Source organism: Pocillopora damicornis, chromosome 3 (assembly GCF_964200805.1).
Source record: "Pocillopora damicornis chromosome 3, jaPocDami1.2, whole genome shotgun sequence".
Taxonomy (NCBI): Eukaryota; Metazoa; Cnidaria; class Anthozoa; order Scleractinia; family Pocilloporidae; genus Pocillopora; species Pocillopora damicornis.
Window position 1 is genome coordinate 6,092,493 of NC_142672.1, and position 17,500 is coordinate 6,109,992.

Sequence of the window (17,500 nt, forward strand, 5' to 3'; positions counted from 1 at the left end):
TATAGTTTTAGTCAGCTAAAAAATCAGTTAAATGAACAACGTTCTGATAGTCATTTATCTTTTTTTCATAATAATGTTAGCAGCTTAAAAGGTAATCTCGAAAACTTCCAAACCCATTTGCTCGATGAACTTAATTATCATTTCAGTGTTATTGGAGTAACCGAAACCAGAATTAGAAATGCAAATTCTATGGACTTCAATCCTGAAATTCCAGGTTACACTTTCGAATACGTCCCGACACCTCTTTCAGCGGGTGGCGTCGGCATGTATATTGATTCAGAGTTAAGATACACAGTTTTAGAGAAAAGCTCTAACGAAGCTTTTCAGGCTTTATGGGTTGAAATTTTTCAAACAAATGTAGCAAACATAATCTGCGGAGTGTTATATCGTCAGCATAATTCACCTGAGCTTTTCCTAAATTATTTTGAGGAAACCGCAGAAAACCTTATAGCTACTGGCAAGCCTGTATATGTCATGACTGACGCTAATATTAATCTCCTTTCCTTTGATTCTTGCAACTATGCACAAGATTTTTTTTTAACTCTCCAGAGCCTTAATTTAACTCCTTGTATCGACAAACCAACTCGTGTGCATAGAAATTCTTTCTCATTAATCGACAATATATTTACAAACAAAGTTAATGAGAATATCATTAGTGGCAATATAATCTCTGATATTAGTGACCACTTCTCGCAGTTTTGTTTAACAAGCTCGCTTGTAGTCAAAGGCAAACCCGACAGACCTCTTGCGCGCGATTTTTCCCAGTTTTCTGAAGAAAATTTTATACACGACTTGTCACGTATTGATTGGGTTGACATAGTCTCCCGTAATGAAACTAATATCGATAAGGCTTTCTCTTCTTTTTACAATAAATTAAATAAATTGATCAATAAGCACGCTCCATTAAAACCAATATCCCAGCGGAAGCTCAAATCTTTTTCTAAACCATGGATCACAAAAGGAATTCGAAAATCCATTAAAATGAAAAATAAACTTCTTGACGGGGGTAATATTAAACTCTTTAAGATGTATAGAAATAAAATCTCAACATTAACTCGTCTTAGTAAAAAAATTTACTTCCATAACTATTTCCAAAACAATACAAAGAACCTCAAGCGGACCTGGGAAGGGATTAATGATTTGATCAACCGTAAAAAGAAAAACGCGAAGGTGATTGCGGCAATGAAACGCCCTTTAAACCAGGGGATATCCCATGATCCCCTAGAAAATGCTAATATACTTAACCGCCATTTTGCTTCTATTGGAAACCGTCTCGCCTCTGATCTACCAAGTAGCGATAAGTCTTTTCGTGATTACCTCCCATTAAATGTTCCTTCCTGCTCTTTTGTGTTTGACTCTGTTCTTTCTTCTGAAATCGAGCTCGAAATAATGCTTACGCCAACAAACAAGTCCCATGGACTTTACTCGTGTCCAACTCGATTACTGAAATGTGCATGTCATATTATATCTGCCCCTCTGGCAACTCTTATAAACAACTCGGTTCAAAGGGGCATTTTCCCCTCCAAACTTAAGCATGCTAAGATCATTCCAATATTTAAGGATGGGGATGAAGCTGAACCGGGGAACTATCGTCCAATATCACTTCTTTCGGTCTTTAATAGACTCTTCAAGAAAATTATGTACAACCGCCTAAAGTCCTTTCTTAGCAAACATAACCTATTCTATGAGTCTCAGTACGGTTTCCGTGAACAGCGCTCAACCGAGCATGCAATCCTTGATATTGTTAACAAAATTCAATCAAACATGGACAAGGGAATGTTCTCCTGTGGTGTATTTATTGACCTTCAAAAAGCATTTGATACTGTCAATCACTCTAACCTCCTTCATAAATTATCCCACTATGGCATTCGTAGTATAGTAAACGATTGGTTCTCCTCCTATCTGTCAAATAGAATCCAAACCACGCAAGTTGGTCCCCACGTATCTAGAAAGGAAAATACCCTTTGCGGCGTTCCTCAGGGAAGTGTACTTGGTCCCCTACTGTTTCTTATTTATGTAAATGACATTTACATGGCCTCTGACAAACTAACCTTTTATCTCTTTGCTGATGACACTAACCTTTTATATGCTGATAAAAACCTAAAATCTCTCGAAACTATCATCAACTGTGAACTATTTAAGGTTGTTGGCTGGTTAATCGCTAATAAGCTCTCGTTAAATATTAAGAAAACAAACTATATAATTTTTCATCCATATCAAAAACGCATTAATTTTAACATCCGCATTAAGGCCTATGATAGCCACACTAAAACGTTTTTTGATCTTGAACGTAAGGATCATGTTAAATACCTAGGGGTAATAATTGACCAACATTTATCTTGGAAACATCACATTAATTATACTGCTTTAAAAATCAGCAGAAATATTGGAATTATTTCGAGACTAAGACACTTTGTCCCCTTAAAAACACTTCTATGTATTTATAATTCTTTAATTTCTCCCTATATATCTTACGGCCTCATTGCCTGGGGCCAAGCCTCCAAATCTTATTTAGAAAAAATTCTTATACTCCAAAAGAGAGCTGTTCGCTTGATCTACTTTCTGCCTTTCAGAACGCATGCGATTCCATATTTCGCGCAATCTAACATCCTGCCAATAACAATGCTCTACTTCAAACTTTCATCAATCTTAATGCTTGATATAACCACTAACTCTGCACCTAAAAATATCTGCAATCTTTTTATTTCTACACAAGACATACATCAGTATAATACCCGATCAGCATCTTCTGGTAACTACTATGTTAACTATTCTAGGCTTAATCATCATAAAAACTCTTTTTCTATCGTTGGGGCTAAAATTTGGAACAGTATTCCCGAAAGCTATCGAAGTCTGCCGAAGCACATATTCAAAAAGAAAATTCAAGCATCACTATTTGCAACTCTAGGAAGTCTGGATAGTTATGCTGACACTAGCACTCTTATTTCTGAAATAAAAAAGGCATCTTAATTATAATTCAAACATAATATATTAATTTACTTTTTATCACCTTTTCCCTCTTTTGTCAAATAATGTATGCAAAATCGAGTAATTCGCATAATTCGTGTTTTTGTAATTCGTGTTGTATGTCCTTAACACCTCCTGCCTAGATTAGCTCGCTATTTGCAGGAGGTGATTATTGTACAAAGATTTTCCTGCAAACTTAATAAACTTGAACTTGAACTTGAACTTGAACTTGAACAAAAACGAAGAAAATACACCCAAAATACCTGTCCTCCTCCCTGAAAAGTATAATTTTGACCGTTTAGTTACCGAGCGTGCCATAAATCGAAAGTTGAAAGTGGACTTTGGTGTAAATGGCGTCGTTTTCACTGATTTCTTCGGAGGAATCCAGGTAAGAAAATGTCCTGTAAACTCGATTTTCTCCGTTGATCAGTTTAGGCCGCCATCTTGAATTTCCTCAGGCTCAATGTCGAGTGTTTTATTTCATCTGTAGCCCTGAAGGAGACCGTAAATGTTGCGGAAAAAGCCGAAAATGCAGCAAAGGGAAAGGCCATGTGGGCAAATGTGATTCGAAACGACAAGTAAATCGTTTCTGGGAAACATCGCCCATTTTTAACATTCATAAGGAGCGCCAAACGCTCCAAGACAACTTTTGCCATCTTCAAGTCCAAGTAGATGCTTTATCCAAGAAGGAGCAGGATATCTTGGCTTTACAAAGGGAGACAGATTCTCTAGTGGAGGAATCAGGTTAGTTTCCTACTTGTAAGTGGGTTAGTTGCGGCAAGATAAACGGAATTGATTATTATTTATTCATTTATTTGCCGTTTTGGAATTGTCATTATTTTGATGATGATTCCCTATCCTTGTTTATAGAAAGAGCACTGCAAAAATCAAAAGGAGAGAAAGAGACACTAGACAAAGAAATAAGTGAAGCAGAGGAGACACTGAGAGAACTAAAGGAGGCATATGAGAAAGTGAAAAAGCTGTTGGAGCAGAAGGATTATTCCCGAAGACGAAGGAGTGCTGCTAGCACATCATATGAAATGATTAATGATTATAAGTCGAGCACTAGATATAGGAGAAGGGAAGAAACTAAAAACATTTTAGAATTTATTCATGGGGGTTTTGAAGCTTCATTGTATGGGGCATGGGATTTTTTGGCTGCCAATGCAAGTAATGAAACCATGACCAAATTAATGAGTAGTTATAGGAGGGACCGATTTCTTCAGGGTATTTTTGAGAGAGCCATTAATGATTTTCAGAAGTAAGAAGAAGTACTGAAACAGTCTGTGGCACTTAAATATCAGAGTTATTTGTCTAGAAGAAAGTATAATCTTGTCTGTAAAACACAAAGTTCATTTTTTAATGCTGAAAAAGAAGTCTGGCTGCCACGTAACATTAAATGTCTTGGAGTTGACTTAAGGTTACCCAAGCTCAGCTTCTCAGATGACAATGTTGACAAGTTTGTGAAAAGTTTAGACATTGGTCATGTCACACAGATCCCAGGGGTATCAGGTGTTTCTCGCACAGTCACTGACCTGGTGTTTATGATTATTGATTTGCACTTGAGAGTTCCCCATCTTTCTCGTAAACTTGTCTGGTTCAATGAAAATGAAAATAATTTTATTTTTCAGTTCTCAGATGATGGAACTCCTGAAACAAATGAGCTGACAATGTCAATAGGAAGTATGGTGTGCTGGAACTTTGGAGATCAGGTACGAAGTAGGGACTTCCAGTACCTCCTCCACTGTGTAAGTGTAAAAGAGAAAGATCAAATAATGCATGACCTCTGGAAGCAGCACACTGAAGAGATGAAAATATTGGAAGGTAATGTTTTGACTGTTTGTGATAAGGAGTGCACTTTTGAATTTCAGCCAGGAGCAGACCTGTCCTGGCAGAGCTGGGCTGCCAATGAACTCAACCAGGCAGCTAAATATCCTTCCCCATATGCAAATGTTCATAAAGGAAACATGAACACTATGGGGGGTAGTATTGGAGTGGGTAAAGATGACACCTGGAAGCCTTACACTATGGAAATGAGAACTTCTAATACTGAGAAGGTAAACAATTTTATCACCTCTCTTCCCCCAAACCTTTCAGAAAAAAATAAAAATTCCAGAAAGTTGCAGTTTATGGCTGAAAATGGCATCCGACAGTTAGGTCTACCAAGGATTGGGCATTTTGCAGACAAGTTAAGGCCAGAACCCATGCACTGTGAGATCAATGCCTGGCAGCATTATATTGATCTCCTATATTTAGAGGCAGTAAGAAGAGGAAAGTTTGATCCTTTTGTTTCTGCCCTGGCAGCACCTATAGGGAATAGAGATGGAGATGTTAAGGAGGGACAACCCCAAAAGACTCTTTTGAGGGTTTCTGATATAGACAGTGTTGGGGAGCGTGCCAGAAAGCAGGAAATGTTGCAGAAATCAGAGGAGGACCTAAAACAATACCTGCAGAAGACAGGTTTTCCTCACGTAAGGCATGCAACAGGTGAGGGGGGGTGTGGACTGGGATACTTGGCTTCAAGAGTAAAAGAACATTTTAGTGATGAAACTAACAGGTATAACAAATTACCAGTTAGGCTTATTGGCAATCAAGCTATTGCATTGACTCGATATTACTACCGTTTAGTTGACACTTTAGAAAATGAAGATGAAACAGAGGCACAAGCAATCCAACAACTGGCTCTTAGCAAGATAGGTGAGTATCTGAGGAATGCTGGGGGGCTTTTTAATAGAATAGAGACCAATTCTGCTCAGGTTGCAGAACTGAAAGAAATGTGTAGTATGTATTTTAACCTGATGTCTTTGTTTTTTTCATCCAGTGTTAATGTCACAACATGGACAATTGGATATGCCATTCCCTATCATGCAAATTTGCTGTTTACAAGGTATGGGGTGGGCTATGGCATTGTCTCTTTGCAGGCTAAAGAGGCCAAACATTCTGGAGTGAAGGAAGTTTTGACCTTAACTAACCGGTCAAATGTAAGTACTGCCACTGGTAAATGATGGCAAGTAGTGCGAAGTAATTATGTTCGCTCATTTTACCTCCCAGAACATCAACCAATGCCCTCTTCTTATACCTCACACTACCAATCACGTTCTCCACCACACTGTTACCAATCAAATGTTTGTAATTGTGGTAGAAATAAAGAACGATTTGCTCAGTTGTCAAGTTTGTTTCTCTAGTATTAACCTTGTGACTTGTGCAAGCAGCAGAGGTCTGACAGAATCAGTGTTGTGTGCACTAACCTGTTGTCTGTAAACAGTGCAATACTCGCTTTGCTGATAACCTGTCATTATTGTCTCATTTAAAGTTCTGCAATGCCACTGAGGTAAGAAAGGAAGCTATGCAGCCAACTTTGATGACAGTACCTAGTTTAAAGGAAGCTTTACGAAGTAGAGGATTAAGCACTGCAGGTACTAAGGAAATTCTAATTAAGCGCCTTGAAGGTGCATTGGCTGGGGAGGGGAAGTTGAATTATTTTTTAATCAACAGTTTAAATCTCTCAAAATATTTGATTTTCAAGTTATTTTTCTTGGCCAAGTTGGTGCACAATAAGGCATACTTGTTATGAGAATGATAACTAGGCTCTCAACACATTCTGTGTACCAGTAATGTGAGTAATATACCTACTTCATAAGAAAAATATATTTCAATTGGTGCAAAGTTTTTTAAATTAGCTATGTTTGTCAGAGAGGTTAAACCTGTCCAAATGCGAAAGTACTGTTGTCACTGATATCACTTGGTATGCACTGACATATTACATTTAAAACTTTATAAACCCATTATTTTTTTACTAACTTGCATTTTAGAGGCAGGGTTTCTGCTCTAATGAATTTATGGAATTTTGTACTTAAAGGTTTGGCCACTTAAGCCTTTGCATGCCAACAATAGCATGAATATTCTCTATACTGTTCTCAATATATTTTACAAGGTGTTGACAAGGAGAATTTGCTAAATAATCAAGAGCTTCATTAGTTAATAATTATTTCCCTCATTCTTGTGACCTTATGTTTAATTTGGGGTTAATATTGTAAGAAGAAATTAGATTCTAGACATTGTAAGGGGTCAAAGGGTCAATAACTAGTGATCCAGCATTTTGCTTATGTGGACACAATACATTTGTTTTATTAATGGATTTGTCTCAAATAAAAGGTAAACGAATTTGCAGCTTCATAGTTTTAAAAGTAAGATGAACCATACACAGATAAATGAAATTTGTATCTAAAAGGAGTAATTCTGTATACTGATAGATAATTTCATAAATGAGTCAGACATCATTGTTAGACAAATAATAAAAAAGCTTTCAGCTATTATGTTTAGGTAAAACCATAATTCTATTTATTCACTCCAATGTATTACAGTCTACAAGATACGAAGATTAAATTTTAAAATGTCTGCTTGTATTAAAAACATGTTTCCTTTAGAACTTTGTTTCAAATTACATTCAAGGTTGTCATTCTTTTGATGTATGAAGTTTCGTGACAAGGTCTAACAAAACATTAGTAAGTCCTACTGTTAATTAACTGTCAAGCTAGATAGTGTTCAAATTCAATAGCTTTTGCAAATTGGAGTCCTTTGCAAACCCTTCTCGATCATAGCGCTGCACGCAAAATGTGGTTACTACCCTTTGTTGGTGTTACAACAACAATTGACTTGCCGCTGTAACTTTGAAGCACGCAACCATCCTCGGGGATTTTCTCGAAGTGCCGCTTCTTGAGAAAATTCTCTCCTTTACATCTCGCGGGAGACCAAATGTTTTCTGCAGTGTCGAGCCTTTGGAAAGTTAGCGTTATTCTCTCACCATTCTTGGTTGTGTCCGCGCTTCCCCCGTAGCCTTGTACTAAAACCCAGATATGTTTAAAGACTTGAAATGGCATAAAGAGAGTGATGGGCGCCATAAGACCGGTCATTCTAGAGCGAGCGAGCTTCGCATTAATAGAGAGCCCGATCTCCTTTAGGAAGCCATCCATCAAGGGACCTACAAGCTCCAACTTGTTGCCTGTGAGCTCTTCCAACACGGGATCAAGGTCTCTCATCCCGTAGTTAGGTTTATTTTCTGCGAAACGCACCCTCCTCAACCATTCTTTCTCCGCAGAGAACTTCATCTCTACGGAGTTGGTATTCCAAAACCGGTCTCCTCTCTCTCTGTTTCATCCTCCATGCCGAAGTGCCTTAAACAGAGTTTGATGTGCTCGCGCTGTTATTATTTGCCGCCATTTTTTAATAGGCCTTTACTTTTCGTGCCAACTGCCGCTGATTTCTGCGCCAGCGCGCATCAGAGTTGCGGGAGGAAAACCCATGGCAACCGAACATCGTGTGTTTCGAGAAGAACATTGCTCGCGTGACATTTGCGTTACGTTTAACAGTTTATTTAGTTTAATATTTCACTTTTTCTTTTCACTTATTGATCACATTGATTGACATTGAAATATGAGCAAGTTGATGGTTTTTAGTTAGTTTTTTACACGTGTCGTGTCGGAGGTATGAATCAGGATAGCTTTCCCGTTTTTAATGGTTACACAGTTCAATTTAACTCTGGAATCCCGTCACGAAGTAAGTCAGTTGTTTCAAGTCGTTTTTGGTTTTCTTAGGCTTTGTTACATTCAATTATTCGCGCTGATTTCTGTTAGTGTAATTTCTTTAAGACCGCATGTAATTAGCGGTTAAATCTGTTCGTGTTTTTCAGACACTACGAAATTACTGTCCACTGACCTTAGAAAATTTCATATTGCTCGGTCCAGGCTTTTTATTGCGCGGCTGGTCTACTGCGCAAGCGCTGTGGTGTGAAATTTTTGAAACAAGATGGCGGACCCAGAGGGAAGGTCGAGTGTAGACTTAGAAGATTTCAAATTTATTTCTTTACTCGAGTATTCGGCGGATAACAGAAAAGTTAGTCAGAAAAAGCACTTACTGAATGCCCGTCAGGAACAATTTTTCTTACCCGAAGGACACTGTTCGTGTATTTTATGGGAAAAAAGTCCGAAGGAATCCGAAGAGAAACATGTGGGGAAATTGTTTCTTGGAGGAGCTAGATACAATGAGCCGTCCACATGGGAGTTAGGGAATTCCCTTACTCTAATGGAATTCATTTTATCCAGTAGTGATGTTGAAATTAATTCTTGCACTGTGTTTGGACCCGATAAATTGAGAGGATCATCTTTGTTTCCCTTGCAAGGGAGTACGCTCATCAACGCACGGTCAAAGTTACCACCTGATCCTGAGGAGTATGTTTTGCTTTTGTCGGGAGGGATAGATACGAGAACCATGACATGTACGAATGAGCTGATGAAAATAAATGTTACTGCTAAAGACAAGCTAAAAAGATGCCCGAGTCATTGAATTTTGAAATAGACTTGACTGCTTTAACTGGGAACAAAACACCTTCAACTGAAGGTTCAGCTTTTCAAATGGGAACAGTTCCTTCCCCAAGAACAGGGCATAGTTTTACTACAATTTCAAGTAAAAGAGCCATTCTGTTTGGTGGGGTCACCTTAGAAAATCGCCTTGAGGGTGTGGACAATATCTTTAGGCAATCATGTAAGGATGGAAGGCTATGTGCCTTCAACATTATGGAGAATTCTTGGACATGCTTGTGTGAGGAAATCCCTCCAAGAGCTTATCATGCTGCAGTGTTTCGGTCAGCAACAAGCACTCTTTACATTGCCGGGGGTATTTAACTGGTTGATGACCATGCAGTTGAGTATTACAGTATTCATGAAGTTACAGCAGTAGAATTTAACTTTGCCACAAATACAATTTTGTCCTCTTCTGTACAATTTCCCATGGTTGCACCACAATATTTGTCCTCGCAGGCTGCCACAATTTGTGATAATATCATCCATATTTTTGGTGGCTATCAAGCTAATGCTAGAACAATTTCTACTAAACCAAATCAAAGTTTATGTTTGTTTGTACTTGATGTTGGCAAGCAGGTCTACCTCAGCAAGACTGCAAAACCTGAACATGCCACTGCTGGTCACAGTATGTTCCTGTTAGACAGTTCAACTTTTTGTTGAACTTTCAGCTGAACTGGTAAAGACCTGTCTAACAAAAGGTTTCTTTTTACCCCCAGCTGCAGCTCCCTCTGAATTCTCACTGGCATTTCCACTTACAGAGGGGCTGTTGTCAGGTTCATGGGGTCTTTTTTTTCTTGGGCTTTGTCTTAAATTAAAACAGCAAATTAGGCAACTTCCCTCTTTCACATAGGAATCATGAGTCAAAAACACACAACATTTACCTTTGTCACCTGGAAACTTTAATTGACGATCGTTTCTGTTTCTCTATTTCTTGAAACGTTCAAGCTTTAAAATACAGCATCGACACAGAGACGGTGGATGCATTTCTTCACTGTCGTTGCTTGGAGCTCCTTAGAAAAAGTTACAGCAAGCTTCGATTTATGTCTACTTGTTGCTGGATTTGTATCAAAAAAGTTCCCGCATCACCGACAAAACGAAGCCAACTTTTCCTTGTGACACTTGACGTCCATCTTGGACGGAACACTCTTAAACCACCAACCTTTTTCGTGAAATTAAACTATGTTCACGCATGTGCACAAAGTAAAGAAACCACTTACTTTCCTCCAGAGCAGTCCAAAAGCAATGTAAAAGCTTGAAACCTAACCGGCATGGACCGGCAAGGTCGTTAAAACACAGATAATTTTACCGTTTACAATCTTTCGATCTAGCTTCAGCTGAAAATTTGACGAAAGCTTAAAAAATCTAAAACAAACCGCGAACAACACCGATTAACACTCGAAAGAACTTTTTACATGAAAACAGCCACGTTGAATCGATTGGAAACAACTGCGCATACTTGTAAAGCTCCATTTCGCTTCCAGTCTCTTCGCACATGAATGACTCGCAAGCCCAACATGTCCTCATTCTAGAATTACCAATAATCAGTAACTGGCTCAGAGTCTTGTTTTACCAATAATCAGTAAAACAAGGGGCAATGCTAAGGAGGCGTGGATCCCAAGGAATCAAAATGGCGGATCAAGGTGTGAGCAGATCTAGGAAAAGGCCAAAGAAAAAGGGAATTAAAGAGTCATCGAGTAATCATTGACTAATGATGGTTAATTAACTAGTGATAGAGATATCGAATTTCCTTTATAATCTAGTGCGTGGCCTAGCGTCTCATCTTTTGTCAGATCCGGAGACGAGGCGTAATCTCTTTTTCCTTCACGTTCTTTTCTCCAAACTCTTTCGTTCCTAATAGCACTCTCCGCAGGCGCACGTCCAAAACGTCGCTCCAAGAAGGTGTCTGATCCAGACTTCGTGTACGATTTTCCAACGGACTCGCTGTTTCATGACGCTCTCATTCTGGAGCAGAGCAATCCCGTTGATCCCGTTCTCTTCGAACAGTCTACCAAGTCAGAAGCTAGATCGTCTAAATAAAAAACCAGACCAGTTACAGTACCTGGAGCTTCTTCACCGCCATTCGTTCCTGACGCCGATACCAATCCTTCTCTTTCATTCGACCAGCAGCTTCAGTTGATCAAACTACAAAAGGAAAAGTTGGAGCTGGAGGTGAAAGTACTTGCCATGAGCTGCCAGGACCACCCTCTCGAAAATTCGTTCGCAGATCTCTCCACGCAAGACGCCAGAAAAGCTATTGCGCCAGGACGCACCAAGCGCAACATCGACTGGCCACAGGATTTTGTTCCGTCCATTCAAGGTGAATATGATAAGTTAGAACTGCCCGAGTTTGTTTCGGGTTTCTTGATTATGATCAAAACCTATGATTCTTCGCTAAAGGATGCCATGTTAGCTCATCTCGAGTACTCACTAAAGCAATTAGTTATTCGTGGATTAGCGTTCATGGTTTTCATAAGTTTATCGCCAAACAGGTCGAACAGCGTCGTTCGGAACGGCAGGATTTTAAGTCTATCCAAGATCAAGCCACAACCTTTTTTCGCCATTCAGATTTACGAAATACACGACAGCGAATTGACAACCCGCGTCAACCCTCTAACAACGCATCCTCGGGTGATCGTCAACAGGCGGTTCCACCCACAGTTACAAAAGCTTGCAAAACCTGGAATTACACTGGCTCTTGTGATTGCGATCCGCAAGATGAAGTTAATTACAAAGAACATCACCCCTGTCGAGTGTGCAAGGCGGATCACCCGATGCTTCATTGCTCAAAACGTCGCACACCAATCCCACCCCAATGACAACTAGGCCGAGTAATTCCAGACGAAATTTCCTCAGCGACCTCTTTGACCCGGAACAGAAACGGACATGAACATTTTAAAAATTCAGCAGTTGTTCGACATTTAATTGCTTCTCGTCTCCAGCAGCCAAATCCCTTCGGTGCCAAGGTTTTGGTTCCTACTTCGCTCTTGCTTTCGAACTGGAGAACACTGCTTTCCAATTATCATAACATTGTGATCGATTTTCTTTCGTACGGTTGGCCTGTTAATTATACAGCACACACTCCTCCTGTTTCATCATTGCATAATCATCCATCTGCTACGAACTTTGATTCGCATGTGCAAACCTATCTTGACACTGAATTATCTTGGAATGCTATAGCCGGACCCTTCGATCATCCCCCATTTGCAGACGATTTCGTATCCTCGCCTCTTCAAACAGTGCCCAAACGTGGTACCTCGACGTGGCGCGTGGTTATGGACTTGAGTTTCCCTCACGGCTCCTCAGTCAACGATGGCATTTCTCAAGACACCTATCTGGGCGAGCATTTTAAGCTACGTTTGCCTGGCATTGATTGCCTCGTTGAATTCATTCTCGAGAAAGGTCGTCACTGTCTCATTTTCAAGAAGGACTTGCGTCGGGCTTATTGACAGTTTCCTGTAGACCCCAAGGACTATCATTTACTGGGCTTTTGTTATAAGGGTAAATTTTATTTTGACACTCGTTGTCCTTTCGGTTTGCGTTCGTCAGCTATGATTTGCCAACGCACGACAAAGGCGGTCGTCCATATCTTCACTGCGCAGGGGTTTTTCGCAGACGTTTATCTTGACGATTTTTACGGCGCGGAATATCCATCTCTTGCAGCCCAGGCCTTTTCCTGTCTCGGTCAGCTATTCCAACATCTCGGCTTAGATTCTTCTCCTGAGAAGGACTCGCCTCCTTCAACGTCCATCATTTGTCTCGGTCTTCTTGTTGACACTGCAGCGTTCACCCTCGAGGTTCCTCCTTCACGTCTTGACGATTTCCAGGCCTAACTCAAACTTTGGAAATCCGCTACTTGTTTTACTAAGAAACAACTTCAGTCCCTTCTAGGGAAGCTCTCTTTTGTTACCGCTTGCATTAAGCCCGGTAGAATCTTCATGGCTCGACTCCTAAATAGTCTTCGTGAGTGCACGCAGCCAGCCCGTCACCGATACCCCATTTCTGCTTCTATGCTCTCAGATATTCAGTGGTGGCTCGATTTTCTTCCCCGGTTTAATCGTGTATCGCTCATCAAGCCTTCCTCCTGGGACTTTGAGAGCCTTCACTTCTCGACTGACGCCTGCCTTTCTGGAGGCGGCGCTACTTGTCAAACGGAGTGCATTAGCTTTGTTTTTCCTGATTGTATTTCTCCTGCCAATCTTCATATCAACGCGCTGGAACTTTTCACGATCATTGTTTCACTCAAGCACTGGGCTCCTCAGTTACGCGGACGCAAATTCATCATTGCCTGTGATAACTCCGCTGCGGTGACCGTTATCAATTCTACAAGATCCAAGGATCCTTTCATGCAGCCCTGTCTGCGACAACTTTGGTTCACCGCTGCTCTTTTCGATTTTGAAGTTCGAGCATTACACGTTCCTGGAAAACACAATCAATTCGCAGACTGTCTCAGCTGTTGGCATTCAGATGCTTCAGCTCGCGATACTTATTATCGTCTGATTTGCATTTCTCAAGCCGTTTGTCATTTTTTTGTGAATATTTAATTATCTTAGCGCAACGCGGCAAAAATAGATCAGGTGACTAATTATTTAAAAACCTAGAAGTTCGTTACGCAACTTACATTTCAAAAGTGTCACCACAGATCGCACTTCGAAGCTTACTAGCCGCATATGGAACACAAATTGTAAGTATAATATTTTTCCCGTCGCTTCAACCGAAATCGACATGTGTAATAACCTTCTTTATCATATTAATTTAATTTTTCAGTTGACTATATTACTACAAGTGCAAATAAATTCCATGTATGGTCATGTACGCAAAAATCAGTTAGTGGTGAAATCTTCAATGTAAAGTAGCCCTTCAATCACAGGAGCGAATCAGTCAAAATTTGTTGCAGAAGATTACGCCGAGTTACTAACTACCGCCAAGCTTCGCATTTAAATTCCGCTCACAATGCCGCCGAAGGTAGACGTGAAAACTCTCGCGGGAAAACTGGACAATGCCGTCAAACTCTTGTACGAATTAATGGAAGAATTCGAAACAATTTTCTCCGTAAAACCGAAACTAAAAACACTTGAAGCAGCATTCAGTTTAGTAGAAACCAAGTACAGGCTGGTCAAGAAACAGCAGGAAACAATTCTGGATAGACTGGTCGACGAAGGCACTGGCCCAGAAGACGAACTCGTGTTAGCAACAAAGAAAGCTGGAGACAAAACCAAAGCTGATTTCCTTCAAATCACTTTAAAGTTTGCTGCATATCAAAAGGAACAAAACTCCTCAGAAAATTCTAACAATGCGACAACTCTGGAAGCGCTAACATTATCAATGTCGTCCATGACGTCGGCGGTGCAGAAAATGGCCGATAACATCGCATCAAAACCGTCAAACTCAAGTTTACAACGATTACCTGTACCAGTATGGGACGGAACTCGCAGAACCTATGCCACGTGGAAAAAGGAGTTCAGCCATTGGATGAAGAAATACGGTCAGGATAAAGATGAACAATTGCAACGTTTTCGAAATGCAATGCCAAAAGGATCGTTCTGGACCGACCAAGTAAAAACTTGTAAAACCATTGACAGCGCGTGGATCATTTTGGATACAGAGTTCGCAGACAGACGAAAATTAATGGACGAACTGCACACCGAGATTGATAATCTTAAAGCAGTCAAACGAGATTCTAAGTCCCTAACGCATTTCGCTACGACAATAGCCTGTTATGTAAGTGACATGGAAGATAATATTGGGTGTCCTGTGCTGGAGTCAGTTGAAGCGCCGTTCCTCATGTCCCAGCTTCTGTCCAAACTCGATCCAAGTGACAATTCAGATTTTGGTAGAGAAATGAAAAGAGAAGGAAAAGAAGAAACCGTGAGCAATCTAATCACCTGGTTACATCAAGAAGCGAGTATTCGTTCCCGAGGGAAAGCGAACACCAACACAGTGGAAAGAAACGAAATTCGCCGAGACAAAAGTCCCAAAAAGACAGAAAATAACGCCGCTAACAGCGAGGATTCTGACGATGAAACATGTCCTCTTCGCTGTAAGACCAAACATCACCTGGCTGCATGTCCTAAGTTTCAGATTCTAACAGTCAATCAAAGGTGGGAGGTTGTAAAGCAACATTGGCGATGTCGCAAGTGTCTGAGAGCGCATCACACAAACAATTGCAAGAAACCAGACGGCTCAACCTGCGACAAATGCAGAAAAAACCATCACCGGTGCCTACATAACGAGAAGACTGGAGAAACTAACACAAGTTTGAATCCCAAAGCACCACCGTTTCAAAGTCAGTTCCAAGGGCCCACACCTACATCGAATGGTAACATCCAGGGGAATGCTGTGTACCAGAAAAGCAAGTTGAAACCTGTTACTGGACTTTGCCCTGTGCAAAAAGTTAAAGTCATGGACAAAAATGGAAACTTTGTAGAAGTTCTCGCCATCTTGGACTCCGGGTCTAACACAAGCCTACTCTCCAAAAGTGCAGCTGGTCGACTTGGCTTAAATGGAGCAGCAACACGTCTCACTATGAATCTGGCGGGTGGAAAGAAGAAAAGCGAACCTTCTGAGATAATTGATGTCACGGTTGCCTCGCCTTCTGACGAAGATATTACGAAGACCCTTCAAGTGTATACCGTAACTAGACCTTGCAGTAGTGCCAAAACAATTTCTAAGGAGTCAGTGAGACAATACAGCCATTTGAAAAACGTTTCCGATAAAATACATCTCTCGGGTGGTGCCATAGATCTCCTTATTGGCACAGACTTCGTAGAGGCCTTCATTGATATTCACACAGTGTCCGGAGAACCTGGAGAGCCCATCGGGAAAAGAAACTGTTTTGGATGGTACGTTCTGGGACAGTTCGAGTCAAGCGGCTCCACTCTATCTGAAATTCAGTCAATAGAAGTAGGGACAGTGAGTGTCGAGGAAGATATCAAGAAACTTCTGCACCAAGACCTCCTTGGAGTCAAACCAACCAAACTCTGTACTTGCACTGAAAACGTGTTACGTGAGAGCAAGTTCGTGAAGTCCCTCGCAGCTTCAACTACCTTGGTCGACGGGAGAATACAAGTGAAGATGCCCTGGAAAGAAGGAGGGCCTCCAAAACGAAGCAACTACAACATCGCTCTGAAGAGGATACTCTCCGCTGAAAGGGGGTTTATGAAAAAGGGTTGCTTCGAGGTCGTAAAAGAGGAAGCGCAAAAGTTGTTAGACCAGGCTGTTGAGACCCATCTTCTGAAGTGGAGTCAATTTCACGTCAACGAAGACAGCTTGGATAAGAAACTGGTAGCAAAGAAGGATGAAGATAGCCTTTTTCGTGCGCACGGTCGACTTGAAGATGTCAGATGTCTCCCGGAAGAGTTGAGAAAACCTATCATCTGGCCAAAAGACTACCCCTTTGTGATCTTGCTTCTGCGTGACCTCCACGAACGACGTGGGCATTGTGGCTATAAGAGTTTAATCCACGAGGCCAGAAAAAGATTCTGGATCATTGGACTCCGCAGAATGGCTAAGACCGTCACCTCAAAGTGTGTCATATGCAGAAAACTACGGAAAAGGCCTCTCAACCAGCTCATGGGACAGATTCCAAACCTAAGAGTAGCAGCTGACTTCCCGGCATTCTCAAACACTGCTATGGACATGTTTGGGCCAGTACAGATCAAGCTCGGCCGCAAAACTCTGAAAGAGGCACAAGTGATCATCTTCACTTGCATGACATCACGTGCGATTCATCTTGAGCTGGTCACCGATAAAACTTCAGACGCATTCTTAATGGCCTTTCGACGGTTTGCCTGCCTACGCGGACACCCTAATGTTTGCTGGTCAGACCGTGGTACAAATTTCGTGGGTGCCCAAGGCTACCTAAAGGAAATCACGCAGAACTGGGATATTCCTGGGGTAAAGAGTGTCCTCTCTGATAAATTTAGCTGCGAGCTCAGATGCGAATGGAATACACCACATGCGAGTCACCAAAACGGAGTTGTTGAAACCCTAATAAAGTCAGTCAGACAAGCATTTAACGCCACTTGCAAGAACCAAGCCTACTCCGAGGAACAATGGAGAACAATTCTGTCAGAAATCACCTACATGGTCAATGGACGACCGCTGTACCCCAGTTCCGACGATATCTGGGAGGCCCCACCGATCACTCCAAACGACCTACTTCTAGGCCACTACAA

The 17,500-nt window shown here is 41.0% G+C and overlaps 1 protein-coding gene and 5 pseudogenes across 2 annotated transcripts in view; 5 read left to right on the top strand and 1 right to left on the bottom strand.

Moving 5' to 3' along the window:
• Positions 1-919: 919 nt before the first annotated feature.
• Positions 920-6,167, top strand: LOC149047973 (uncharacterized; annotated as a pseudogene). The gene is made up of 3 exons (XR_016184914.1): positions 920-3,355; positions 3,458-3,711; positions 3,838-6,167. The product of XR_016184914.1 is annotated as an uncharacterized LOC149047973 (transcript).
• A 695-nt stretch (positions 6,168-6,862) lies between these two features.
• On the bottom strand, positions 6,863-8,131 carry LOC149047974 (uncharacterized; annotated as a pseudogene).
• Positions 8,132-11,246: 3,115 nt separating this feature from the next.
• On the top strand, positions 11,247-12,150 carry LOC149047975 (uncharacterized; annotated as a pseudogene).
• Positions 12,146-14,264, top strand: LOC149047976 (uncharacterized; annotated as a pseudogene).
• LOC149047977 (uncharacterized) lies at positions 13,792-16,369 on the top strand (annotated as a pseudogene).
• Positions 16,370-16,397: 28 nt separating this feature from the next.
• The window catches only part of LOC149047978 (uncharacterized), a 1,467-nt gene continuing 364 nt past the window's right edge, over positions 16,398-17,500 (top strand). The window contains exon 1 of the mRNA XM_089198910.1: positions 16,398-17,500. This exon is cut by the window's right edge and continues 364 nt beyond it. Within this exon, the coding sequence (XP_089055036.1) occupies positions 16,398-17,500 (1,103 nt within the window).